The 14,453-nt window shown below is 19.3% G+C and overlaps 2 protein-coding genes across 12 annotated transcripts in view; one reads left to right on the top strand and one right to left on the bottom strand.

Annotated features, from left to right (window-relative positions):
- LOC551883 (voltage-dependent T-type calcium channel subunit alpha-1G) overlaps nt 1–14,453 on the top strand; it is a 198,429-nt gene that overhangs the window by 71,625 nt on the left and 112,351 nt on the right. For 9 of the 11 annotated variants that reach the window (XM_026443546.1, XM_026443548.1, XM_026443547.1 and 6 more), the window contains one exon: nt 5,293–5,331. In XM_026443546.1, the coding sequence (XP_026299331.1) occupies nt 5,293–5,331 (39 nt within the window). 11 annotated transcript variants of the gene reach the window in all.
- Nucleotides 1–14,453, bottom strand: part of LOC102653967 — a 67,222-nt gene that overhangs the window by 40,260 nt on the left and 12,509 nt on the right. The window lies entirely within an intron of this gene.

The raw sequence follows: 14,453 nt of genomic DNA, 5'->3' as shown, positions 1-14,453 counted from the left end.
TTTACATTTATTTAAAAACTTTTTATATTTGATTTATTCGAAAACAGTTTTCTAAACGAAGAAAAATTTTATTTTTCTCTTTCGACTTATTTTTGTACTTATCGTTTATTCTATCCATTTTTGAGATGGATGAGTGAAACACCTTGTACATTATAAAGATTCAAACGGGCACCAGGTATATACGTGAGTGTATGTATCTTCTCTTTAAAAGAACGTTTCCGTACGATTCGTTTTCATGCAGTATGTTGAAATGCATGGCGATATATAGCTCGAGTTGTCGTAAGGTATCGCTTCGAGTAAATTGAAAGTTTTCTTTTCGCTACCGATTTTCTTTCCGCTCGTTTCCGCTCGTTCTCTCTCTCTCTCTCTTTCTCTCTCTCTCTCTATCACACGATACATATTCTTTCTTTATCCTTCTTTGTGTCTCTGTAATTCCTTTCATTTGATTCCTCTATTCATGAGACCATCCCTCTTTTCACCATAGGAATCACATATAGTTTAGAATATTCGAATTGTGAACAGTTATCAGCGCGAATCATCGAGAATTTTGATCGAAAATTTTCACCTCATGTTATTATATCTCGTTCATGTCCCAGAGCCATGAGGTGGAATTCATTTATACGTACGTTATATACGATGGCTGAACGAGAAACAGGGGGAATTGCTAATGAACGCGCAAACTATTTAAAAACTGAGCTGAAAACACACATTCAGATGTTTCGCCGAGGTTATCGTTAAATGTTTTATAACCGCTTTCACGTGTTTCATTCCCGTGTTTAAATGGTTTTTATATCGACGCATTTTATAGGTTAGAACTGTTACTCTATACAGGGTGGTGAATGAAAACTAAGTTATTCCTTAATATGACTTTTATTTAGGGGAGACTAGGGATGATTGTCGCATCGTTTTATTATGATTTATTATTTTTTTTTAATCTAGAAGCTCGGTGAAATATAATATAAAAAAAATATAAATTTTTTTTTCAAACATAAAATAAATATATAAAAATATAGAGAATTAGAATGAGTTTACTAACTTAAGAAAAATTAAAAATTATTTATATTTATATTTATAAAAAATGTTTTTTATGGTTTTATATAAAATATTATTTTTGTTACAACTATATATTAAAAAGTTATATAATATTAGTTGTATTCTGTAACAATATATCAATGTTCCTATCTTTAGTAGGAATAACCACTTTTTCTTTTTAGTGGTTACTCTGATCAATTCCATATGTAGGATGATCGATAATTCATATTCAATTGGTAATAAAGTGTATACATATAATAAGTGCATACATATTAAAGTTTAAACAAAAGATGAAAAGAGAGATATAATTTGATGTTATTAACAGACAGATATGATTCTATTAAAAGGAAATGATGTTAATTTTTACTTATTTTCTGTAATTTATAGAAAATTAATAATATTAAATTACGTATTCTTTTATTATATAATTTTTATTTAAAATTTTTTTTCATAGTAATTTATAATAACAATTAATATAATTTTTTATAATAATTTAAATAATTATTTACAAATTGTTTAGTTTTATCTAGATATTTAAATATTCATAAAAATCAATAAAATATTAATTAATTAATAATTTTTTTAATCTGAATCAATAATAATGTTTTATAAATAAAATCAACAGTTTTAATATTTATGAATAGAAAATAAAATTATTATAAAATTAATTTATACAAAATCAAGTATAAGATCAATTTTAATTTTTTTATGACATTCATTATTATTATCATTTTATTGTTATTTATATTATTATTTTGTTATTTATATTATTATTTTTAATCATATTACTATTATTTTTGTATTTCTACAAAAATATAAAAAATAAATAGATTAGATTATTATCATGCAGTAATATTAGTAAAATTATAAAAAAGAAAATTATATTTAAGAATATGTAAACTTTTAATAAATATATATGATTTATATATAAATTTCACCAAGTTATATATTATTATTAATATTATATATATATATTTATTTCTAACAAATAGGTCAAATTGTAATACAAGTTTATATCAAATCAAGTAACAGAAATATAGTAAGAAAAAAATATATATACAAAATTATATTTATATTATGAATATTTAATTTAATTTATTTATATTTATAATATTATAAATTTTTTTTATAATATACAATAATATATTTTAATTTTTGAAAATATAGAAATTGTTTTTTTAAAAAAATTGTTTCTGATAATATAAAATTATTAATTTAATTTAGAAATTAATTTCTAAAATTATTTATTTATTATATATAATAATGATATAAATATTATTAATAATATAATAATGATATAATTATTTTATTAACATAAGAAAAATATACATAAGAAATAATAAAATGATAAAACTTATTAAATATTGAAAAATTTTTTTTTAACTTCATTTGAAATAGAGACATATATTATATATATGCCTAATTTAACCTAGTTGTGCTAGAATCAATTCCGTATAAGATGTTTCAGTTTTTTCCAATTAAACTTCATTAATATGTTCTATAAGTACAAAAAAAAAAAAAATAAGTAAAAGAAAAATAAATATAAATTGTTCAAAGATTTATTAATAATTTCTAAAAAAAGTATGAAATATAATAATATATTTGTTGCAATATTAAAAATAATATAACAATAATAAAAAATTTATTATTAAATTTATTATTTTTTTTATTATTTTAATTTATTTTAATTTTATTTTATTTTTAAAAAATCAATTATCAATTTTTTGTATCATTTTATCATCCATGTTAATTTTTATTTTTTTATCTTGAAATTTTCTATAGATAAAAATATAATAGTAGAAATTCTAATTTTATATAGAATGAAATTCTTTTCTTTAATGAAATTATAAACGATATTTTGTTATAACTTTTAATTACTTTTTTAATTAAAAAATTTTTAAATAATTAAGCAAATAATCAATATTTGTATAAATTTTTCTTTATGTTTTTAGAAAGATAATAGATACTCTGTCATAAATATAATAATATAATATAATATAATATAAATATAAGTCATAAATATAAAATTTTAACTAATAAATAGATTATCATTTATATTAATTCATATATTATATCATTATATTTAAAATTATGTATATTAAAATAACTGATAAATTTATATGAAAAAAAGTAAGAAGAGTAAATTTATGATTTAGAAGAGGAAATCATTAAACTCTATTGTATTCAAAATATTGTTATCAATATTTTTAATAATATTATTGTCAATATTACTGATCAATATTTTTGAGGATAGTTTTATATATATTATAATATATATATATATTGTATATAGAAAATAAGAAAAAAACTAAGAAATATTAATCAACTGAAAAGAAATTGGTTTTTTATTTAAAAATTTTTATTGAAATAATTAAATAAAAATAATTTATATACCATGCAATTAATTTATTTTCATTAATTTTTTTTTGAAATGTAATTATAAATACAAAATGCGACAATCAATTTTTATGATAATTAGTTATTATTTTCCCTATTATTTATTAAAATTAAATTCGAGTTCTATTCAAATTTTTTTGAATGAATATTTATGAAAGATGATTATTTAAATCGATATTTTATAGATGAAAGATTTAGATCTCCATAATATATTTATTTATTTGGAATCTCTAACAAATTATTCTATATATTTACTAAAATTGTATTATTAAAGTAATTATTACAAATTTATTTATGTAATTAAAAATAAATTAAGAAAATTATTTTGATAATTTAATTTTATGACATTAGCTATTTATTCTACTTGTATATATATATTTTGTGTACATATATATATGTTATACATAAAAATATAATGTAATATAAATATGTTTATATAATAAGAATTTCAAATATAATATTATAAAAATAAATTTTGAAAATCTTATTCGATCTGATAAAATTAATTTTAATTTTAATAATCTGCTAAAATTAAATTTAATTTTCGAAATAGATCAAAAAGAATTAACGTATTTTTTTAAAGAAAATATGTATAAGAAAATATTGTAAAATATAATTTTAAAATTAATAATGTTTTGTTTATTTCACTAAATAGTAATAGTCTTAATAATATTTTGAATATTAAAAAAAATTGAATAAAAATATTAGTTTTATCTGATAATTGAATAAAAATGAATTCGATATAAATTAAAAATCAAAATAAAAATTAAAATTCCTAAAATTTTTCATGATAAAATATAATGGAATATTGATATAAAATAAATATTTCAAATAAAAATTTTTTATTGAAAAATAAATTATTAAAAAAATAGCTATAAAATTTGTATCTTGATCATGATACTTCTCTTTAAGATTGAAGGTTTAAATTAATACTGATTAAAATTATTAATAGATAATTAGAAAGAAAAGTAATTTTGAGAACTAATAAAATATATTTTTAATTATTTTCACTTATTTTAATTTTTTATTTACTAATATTTTATTTTACTTAAAATAATTTTTAATTTATTGTTTTAAATTATTATATAAATTAAAATTTCAAATTTTTATCGAAATATTTATTTATTAATTTATTATTAAGAATATAGCATAAAGATAAAAAAAAATTTTTTTTGAATTCTGATTTTATCGAGAGTTTTTGTTTTCTTTATGAATAATTAATTTTATTTCACGTTTCTGAAATATAACTTAATTTATTCATTGCTGATCGAATTTTCATAATTTTAAACGTTTTAAATTGTAAAATTTAATAAAATTTATGATTAATGTTTAACGAAAATTTAAATTTATTCAAAATTGAATATATTACATTATTTTTTATTTTTTATTAAATTATGTTCTTTTGAAAAGAAATAAAAATCGATAGAAAATAATACATATTTATATATGTATTATAATATATTATAAAATTAAGCAACATGGACATATGAAATGTATATTACTCTTCTCTCACCACTCTGTATAAAATAATTTTATCCATAAAATATTTTACAGTATTTTCATAGATATAAAAAGAATCGCATAATCAATAATTACATTGGGCGAACATTATATGTATAGAATTAGTTAATCGAATTGACTTCCTTTTTAATAGTAGCAATTCCATTTGTACAGAACTGGAAAAATGAAGATTGACAAAACAATCTCGATCAACGATTATTTTTTTTTATTTCTATTTTTTTATTTCATAAAAAAAGAAAAAAAAGAAAAAGAAAGAAAATGAAAGAATAGAAAAAAATTAAAAATTAAACGTAAGTACATAATCTTAGGGGGCAGTGACAGGCTGTTGTTTCGCTGTTGCAGGTTACTCTCGGACGAGTACTCGGTTCGATCACGCATTTAGTAAGCTCTAGTAGAGAACAATGTGCTATGCATATATTTATATACATATCTAAATTATATAAATCACATAATATGCATAGACATGCATCCATATGTGCATATATGTATATACATGCATATGTATATATTTATCTCTGTTTGTTCTTGATCACGGTACGAGTGTACAAATGTATTTATAGTGTGTATCAAGCATAGAGCATGCTATTTTGTCTAGAGATGAATAAAATATTATTTCGAATTTCATGGAGAAAAATAAAAAATAAAAAAGGAATGAATGTCGAACGAACGTTTAGAGTTGATGTGAATTAAGATATACTATTGTCGTTAAGTCATTGGATATTAATAAATTTAAATGAAGGAGTGAACTTTGTAATTATAATTTATACTTATTAAACTCTGTAATTATTGATCATAAAGAAAATTGAATTATATTTATTGTGAATTTGATATATATATATATATATATATATATATATATATATATATATATATAACAATTTATAGATGATTTATGTTAATATAATATACGGATAAAAAATAATCCATATCAAATATAAATTTATCTTATTACTAATTTTTTTATTTTTGATTTAATTACGAGAATTAATAATATTTATAATAGAATAATTATAATGAATAAACTCAAGATTAATAAAAATTTTTATTTTATATATATGAAAAAATATGTAATTTTTATTAAACAAGTATTTGTGTATAATATAAATATAATTATATTAATTCATGCAATTTTTAATACATGAAAATTTGAATATTTAAATAAATGAATTTTTTAAATAAATTAAATAATATTGAAAAAAATAAAAAATTTTTTGTATCAAAATAAAAAATTAAATATAATTAAATTTTTATTAAAAGAGATTGCACTGATACATAAAATAAATTTGAATATCATAAATTTATAATATATAATATATTATAAATTTATATTTTCATTTTTTAAATTATATTAGTTAAAATATATATATATATTTACATAAATTAAAATAAGACCATAGTTTAATACAATTCCTAATTCCATTCCACATAATATATCAGTAAATTTGTATACTTTATTGTTTGGAAAATATATATTTGCTAAATAAAAAAATTCTCACTTCCACGCGTTACTCTTCAAACAGTCTGCACCTCATCGTCCTAAATAAGTCAACCGTTCTCCCAGTGGGCCTAATTTTCTTTCCTTGTTAACTCACATTTCTCCCTTCTCCCTTTATCTTTAAAATCACAATGATGTGAAGATCACGTTTCACGTTGCTATAAATCTATTCCAGTAAAAATTACGTTTAAATTTAGCAAGCATATCTAATGACTTATGAACAATGTTGTATTTTATAATTGGCGAATGAACACACAATTAATAATGAACGAGCAATCCGTAAAGAACAGAGTGGCATACATGCTATTTCGAAACGGTATTTTACCCATCTCTGCATCTCTAATCTGTCGTTTTGTATACTCGTGTCATAATCCGACACTGCGGTCTCCGGTGACTCTGTATATATATATATGTCGTTTGCAACGTACGCAGCTTAGAACGTACGACACGAATGTGGTGAACGATCTGAAACTTTTATTTATGGAAATTATTATGTATATATCTATACTTATTTACGTATATCTATTTACGTATATCTATCTTATTTATGTATCTGTATATTTTTTCGCACAGTGTCGAGCTCGAATGTCTACTCTCGTGCATCAACGGCGTGTTTCATCAACTTTCTTTCAATTCTTCCTTTTCAATGCACGAAAAAAATCGATGTTCTCTTTCCTCTTGATCTCGATTCGCCATGGTGTTTTTTACGTCTTTCATTTATTTTTTCGAGTTTATCTCGAAAACGACTATCTTAACGTTTATTTTAAATTCTATGATATTATGTGGACATCTGAATGGACGTTTGATTCGAGTTTAATCTTAAGTTTTGAAAATTTATACATATTTTATTATCTCATTTTAATCTATCTATTAAAATTAATCATTAAAATTATTTTTGAAAGGGTAGAAATAATGTTTAGGAATGGAATAATCATTGCCGAATCTTTCGAATATAGGATATAAAGAATAATTTTAAGAATAATAGTTTAAGTTAATAGTTATAAAGATAATTTTTGAATGTCAATAAATGAATAATTTAAAATAATTTTCAAAAATCAATATAATTAGATCGATGAATTGATTTTAAAATAAATTAAAATTCTGGCTAAATAAAAATATATAGTTCCATTAAAAAAAAATAAATTTTGAAAACTTAGAATTAAATAAATCTGATAGTTATATATAAGATTTTAAAATATATAATTATATATAATATAATACAATATATATAATTATATATTATATATAAGATTTGTATAAAATATTTTATTGAATAATACATAGAATAAATAATTGTATAGAAAGATTAAAATAAGACATTCTGGATCAAATCCACTATGATTTTTCTATAAAACTATAACTAAATTTAATATATTAAATTAAATATAATTAAATTTAATATATATATATATATATTATTTATAATCAATATTGAAAGGTTTTATTATACAATATTGAGACAACATTAATAAACGATATTAATTATTTCTTATAAAAAAATATTATATTATTTAAAAAAACTTTAGAAGATATTTTAATTTAAATTTTGTAAAAATTATTGTATGGTAAAAACAAAAAACATGTGAAATAATAGCTACTTTGTTTATAATAAAATTTTTTCTTTATCTTTCAAAATTTAAAAAAGTTTTAAAAATATTTATGTTAAAATTTCGATTATAAAAAATTTAATATTTTTTTCGTAAAAAATAACGATTATAAATTAAAAATGTTATATAATTTTATTTGAAAATCATTACACATTACATTATCTTTATATGATCTTTATGCAAAAATCTATGAAAAGATTAATTATACAGGAAAATACTCGAAATCATTCAAATCATTTATTTAAAATATTTTTTAATAGTATAAAAAACAAGAGAGATATTTCAGATAATAAAATTATGTGAATTATTCTGTGTATAATTTAATATAAAAAAAAGTTTCACACAAAGAAAAGTTATTGTGAAAGTTCAATTATAAAGGATCTAAAAATTGCCTTACGATTCCTAAAAGCGATTCCTTACGATTCTAAGGGTTAAAAAGAATAAGCAATTATTTTTTCGATATAATTATTTTCTTTGATGAAACCAAATAATCAGTTCATATTTAATTAATTTGAAAAGTTTGCTAATGATGATTTCTTCCTTGATACATTGAACATAAGATCATTAGGAATCTCTTGAACTACTTGATTAAAATCATTAAAGATCATTAAATTTCGAACTATTTTCTTATATTTACTATCTATGAAATTACTTTATCATGTTAATTGTTATTATTTTCTAACTTAATATCAAATAAATCAAAAATTTTAATTAATGATGATAATCAAAGATAATGATAAATCAAAATATTAAAAATACTAAAAATGAATTTTTACATAAAATCATAGTTCCAGGAATCATTATCAATTGTATATCAATTATTTAATATTAATTAAATGAAAATCTTAGTAATGATAATTAAAAAGATCAATTAGAAATAAAAAATAAATTGTTAAAACATATTAAGACAGTTTATAAAACAAGACATTAAAACATTTCAAAAAATCTATATCTTTAAGATATCCTCAAGACGTCTTACCATGTTACCTGGCACGTCTTTCGTTTTCTTCTTCTATTATTATATATATTTATCTATCCAGATTTTTTCTTTTAACTTTTCTCTCTCCATTTTTTGAATTTAATTAACATTCTAAAAATATTTCTCTCTCTGTTTCTCTCTCCGTTCAATATAACTCTATACGCATTAATATTATAATTGTCGAAGAGAGATCTCCATGATATCGCTTTCGGTCGCTCATCGAATTTGTTATTCATTCGGGAACACATCGCGGACATAATTTCTCTCTCTCTCCTTTTACATTTCTTCTCTTGGTGGATGTATTCCAAATCCCATTTATTTTTCTTACTCTTTGTTCCCGTCGTCCTCTGTTCGCGGTGGTCATTCAACTATCGTACAATAGCAAACGGCTCTTCCTCAGAGTGGGATGATAGTTTATTTGAAAAAGATCCAGTTCTGCTCTGAACTTCCGCACGACGCCGATTTCGATTATAATTTTGGCAGCCGTGGACATTCTACCTACCTTTCTTGCGATTATAATGATGATATGTGGAAAATCAATCTCTTTCAAATGCATCCCGAAGCTAATTAAAAGCAATGAGTCTACTATTAGTTTCTTCTCTTCGGTTTATATGGCATCTATTTTGAATCGTTTATCGACTTCTACAACTGCGTGTTACATAGTACTTTCAGCTTCTCACCGCGTCATCAACCGAGCCGGAGTGCAACTAGCGCATATACAATGTGTGGCGCTACGTACGGCATGTTTCTTCAGGTTGTGGTCTCGTTTGATGCGTAGTCAGGCATGAAATTTAACCGATTATACAGTCACTCGCAAAAGTATTCGAGCGCTATTCGAAGGGGAATTTACGTAATATGAAAATTCTAATTTTAACGAAAGTTTGTGTTTATATGGAGTATAATGGATTATACGTAGTTTCCTTTTTCGATGAAAAATCTCATTGAATATGAAATTATTAAAATTTCACGCCCATTCTTTTATGTTTTAAATATAATTTATTCTGGAAATATTTTTTATAATAGAGTAAATGTGTAAATATTTGTAAATTATTGAAATTAAAATATTTTATATATTTAAAGTTTTTATCTGTTTTATTACAAGGTTATGTTTAAGAATAAAAAAAAATTTATTTAAATATATTTAAAAATCCATTTCATTCTTTTATAGTAATACTCCATTAAAGTATATATAAATAATCAATATGAAATAGTGAATCGATTTTAAAAGTCAAATCAAACATAGAAATTGATATATAAAAATATTGTTATTTATTAAGTTAAAAATAACTTAAGTTTGTGTTATGAGAAATGAGGCAATGATACGATGGAAATAGAACTTAATTTACTTATAACTTAATAACTTAACTGATATTTTTATATATCAGTTTTAATCTTTAGAATCAATTTTTCAACATATCCCATGAATTAATATTCTGTATATATTTATATTATTATTATATTATTATATATATTATAATATAGGAAAAGTAATCAATATTATGACATATCGACTTCGTAATTAAAGTTTATATTGAAAAATAATTAATCAATTATAAAATATAAAAAAATATGATTAATTTTGTGAAACGAATAATTCTATAATTTTTTCAACAGAATAATAAATTATTTTATAATATAATAGTATATTATATTATAATACAATATATTATTTATTATATATTATATTATAATATATTATAATAGTATTATCAAAATTAAATTTAATGTATATTATTATATTATTAACAGTTTATTTAACAAATGATTTAATACTTTCATGAAATTTTATTATGTGTAAAATGATTATAATTTTTAATTTGAACTCTGGGAAAGATGACCTTGGAAATTATGCAGGAAATCAAAAAACATTTTTCTTTCGATTGAAAAAAGAATAATAAACTTTTTAAAGAGTTTTTTATAGAGTTACATATTTTTGATTATTATTGATAATAATCAATATACTAATCACTGATAATAATCTTTGTATATTTTATGCAAACTTGAAAAACTAATAAATTATGTTATGAAAATCAGTAAAAATTTTGTTATAGTAACATAGTTTGTTTTTATTTTATAGATAATAGTATGTAATATTATTTAAAATATAATAGATATATTAACAAGCATAAAATAAAAGCATAAAATTTTTTTTTCAAGAAAACTTTGAAATCAAAAAGCCTTATTTTTAAAAATATAATTTTATAATGAGATACCGTAAAATTTTCATAAAAACACAAAAAAAATAATAAAATTTTGTGCATTAATTTCATTTTCTCAATGAGATTTTTCATTAAAAAAAAATTATTCTATGTATAATTTTATCATAACCTATTATGTTTCTCATATTTGAAAATAAAATTAAATAAAAATTTTTAGATTTTTTAGATAAAATTTTTTTAGATGAAATTCATGAATTTAAATAAATTTATGTAAATAATATTTTTATTTTTATTTTTATTTTATTTATTAAATATTTACAAAATATATTTTATATACATCGGTTTCATAATTAATTAAATTAAAGTTAAGTTTAATAATTAAATTTTATAATTTTATTTTAATAAGTTATTAAAATTAAATTATATAATGAAAATATATAACATTTTATAATATTTTACATAATTGAGACAAAGTAATTAAATTCAGGATTAATTGTTCGCTATATGTATATTATTCTGGATTTCTGATTAGATAGGATTAATTTGAATATTATCGACAATATTTTTATCAGAATTTGTATTATACTTACATTTATTGACGTGTTGATATTAATATTATTAAATTATTATTAAATTCATACGTGAAGACACGATGTTTTATATAATATAATAATATTTTCTTTTCTTTAAAAATAATAATGTATATAATAATGTTTATCATTATCAAATTCATATTTTTCTTTCAATATCCTCAGCATTTTCTCAGACATTTTCATCAGACAAGTTCTAAGATAGAAATTCATTTCAGACTTATTCTATTATTTTATTAATTAAATTGAATTTCATAAATTAATAATTTAGTTTAATTATGTTGTTGAATAAAAAATATTGTCAAATATATAAAAGAAATAATATAAATGGAAATATTGTAATGATAAAAAATTGTTTCATAATTTATTAAGAATATATAATAATTTAATTTTTAATTTTTTTTCTTAAAATTATTTATTATTATTTCTTTAAATCATCAACGAAAAAAATATTAATAAAGAAATTAATAAAATATTTACATATTAAATTTATATCAATAGAACTATTTATATCAAATTAAAAATATATATACAAATGATATTTCGATTTTCATTGTAATTTATGGATTCTCTGATATCTAATTGTTAGAATTTATCAAACTGAATAATATTTCTTGCGACATAAATCGAAAATAAAATTATTGTACTTATTTCTTAGAATAATAAGAGAATAAAGTTTAATAAAGAGAGTAAAATTTGTTTCGTATTCCAATATCTCTTATAATTGAAAATCAAGTATATTTCTTATAATTTTGTGGAAACTAAATTCCTTATTATATTTTGGATTAATAAATTTTTTGTGAATAATTTTTGAAAATGATTTTTATGTAAGAAACAAATTTAATTGAAATTTCCTTTAATCCTTTCGAAATTAATAGGATTTTACGTTAATTAATTTTTTTAAATGAATTTTAAATATACTATAATTTTTCTGATATTACTGACATAATATTTTATTATAAATAATTATTAATTCCATTTTGAAAATTAGATTTAACTTATTTTTAATCGATTTATTATTATATTTTGTGCTATTTATTAAAAGTCAATTTACTAAAAGTTAAATCCATTTCGAAAGCATTAAAATACTCTTCGTTTCTATAATGCTTTACGTTTTTACGTATTAAAATTTTATTAATTAATCTTTTATAAAAACACTCAACAGATTCATTTCTTTTTTATTTTTTACAAAGAGTAAACATAAATATATTCTTCAAAACGGTTTTCACTTTGATGAACTTCATTGATTGAAAGGGATCAAAATGTAGATAATATATAACGATATTATATATTAATTGTAAGCTGTTTATTAAAAAAAACAACTTAAGGCAAATAAAAATAAGGCAAAAACTATTATAACAAAAAAAAGAATTTGAAAATATTGAATAATAGATTCGGCATCAAAACAAGCTTCAAAGCTTCATCATATACTTTTTGGCTGGTAAATGTATTCGACTGTCTCAAATCAAAACCAGATTCTGAATTATTCATCAAATTTGGCAACTTACAATAATTTTTTTCTTATAAAACATAAAAGAAACATCTTCAGAGATCTATTTTGCAAAAAATGAAAAAAACAAATTGTAAATCATCTTAAGATCAATTGCATTATCCTCTTTATTCACTCCTCTTACTCTAAAAATGTTTTTTTTTAAAATGACACAATAAAATCAATTAAAGATAGCATAAATTAATTGGAAAACATTTCATAAATTCCAAAAAATATGCAAATAATCTACGATTATACTTTAATTTATTTATCTATTAAAAAAATATTTTACAAAGAAATATTTCAAATTTTACATGTTTTTGTCTTTTAAATGAAGTTCGATGCGAATCATCGAAGAATTAAAACGTGTTTATTAGCACAATTTTTTAAGAATTATTAATTTAATACATTTGAATTGTATGTTATATAAATAATATACTATTTATATATATAAAATTAATATATAAATATTAATATTAAATATTAATATATAAATAGAAAATAAAAAGAATTAATAATTTATTCAATTTAGTAACAAAATATAAATAAATTACATACAATAATAAATTTTGAATCACTAATCAATATTGTATTCTTAAGAAATATTACTTCCAATTATGTATTTATTAGTTTTAAATTTTATTTAATGTCAAAATTAATATTAATATTAATAATTAATATTAATTTCATGACTGCAGAAATATAATAAATATAGTAAATCGGTAATAGTAAAATAGCTTGCATAAAATTACATATAAATAATATTTTCTCTTGATATTTTTCTTTATAATTTTTTAATAAAATATTAAACAATTTATATAAATATTTAAATCCATAAAATATATTTATTATCTTAAATTTGAAACACTTTATATAAATATTTAATTATATATATATATATAATATTATATAATAATATATAATAATATTTCTTTAAAATTAATAAAGGCATAAATTCCATATTGTTCATTAATCCATAGAATAAATATGTTAAAGTCTAGCTAAATTTGAGATATCCTGTAAAAATATAAAGAATTCTCATGACAAAAAATATTCAAAAATTGTATTGCGATTTCTGAAAATCTCTGAGATGCGTACACTATATCTGAAATCAGGGAGCAAACATCAACAAACTGCAACAGTCTCATTTTCAAGAATGGTTGAACAAGTAGTTCTCGACAAAA

Source organism: Apis mellifera, linkage group LG11 (genome assembly GCF_003254395.2).
Source record: "Apis mellifera strain DH4 linkage group LG11, Amel_HAv3.1, whole genome shotgun sequence".
NCBI classification, from domain to species: domain Eukaryota; kingdom Metazoa; phylum Arthropoda; class Insecta; order Hymenoptera; family Apidae; genus Apis; species Apis mellifera.
This window is presented reverse-complemented; position numbering and strand designations above follow the sequence as displayed.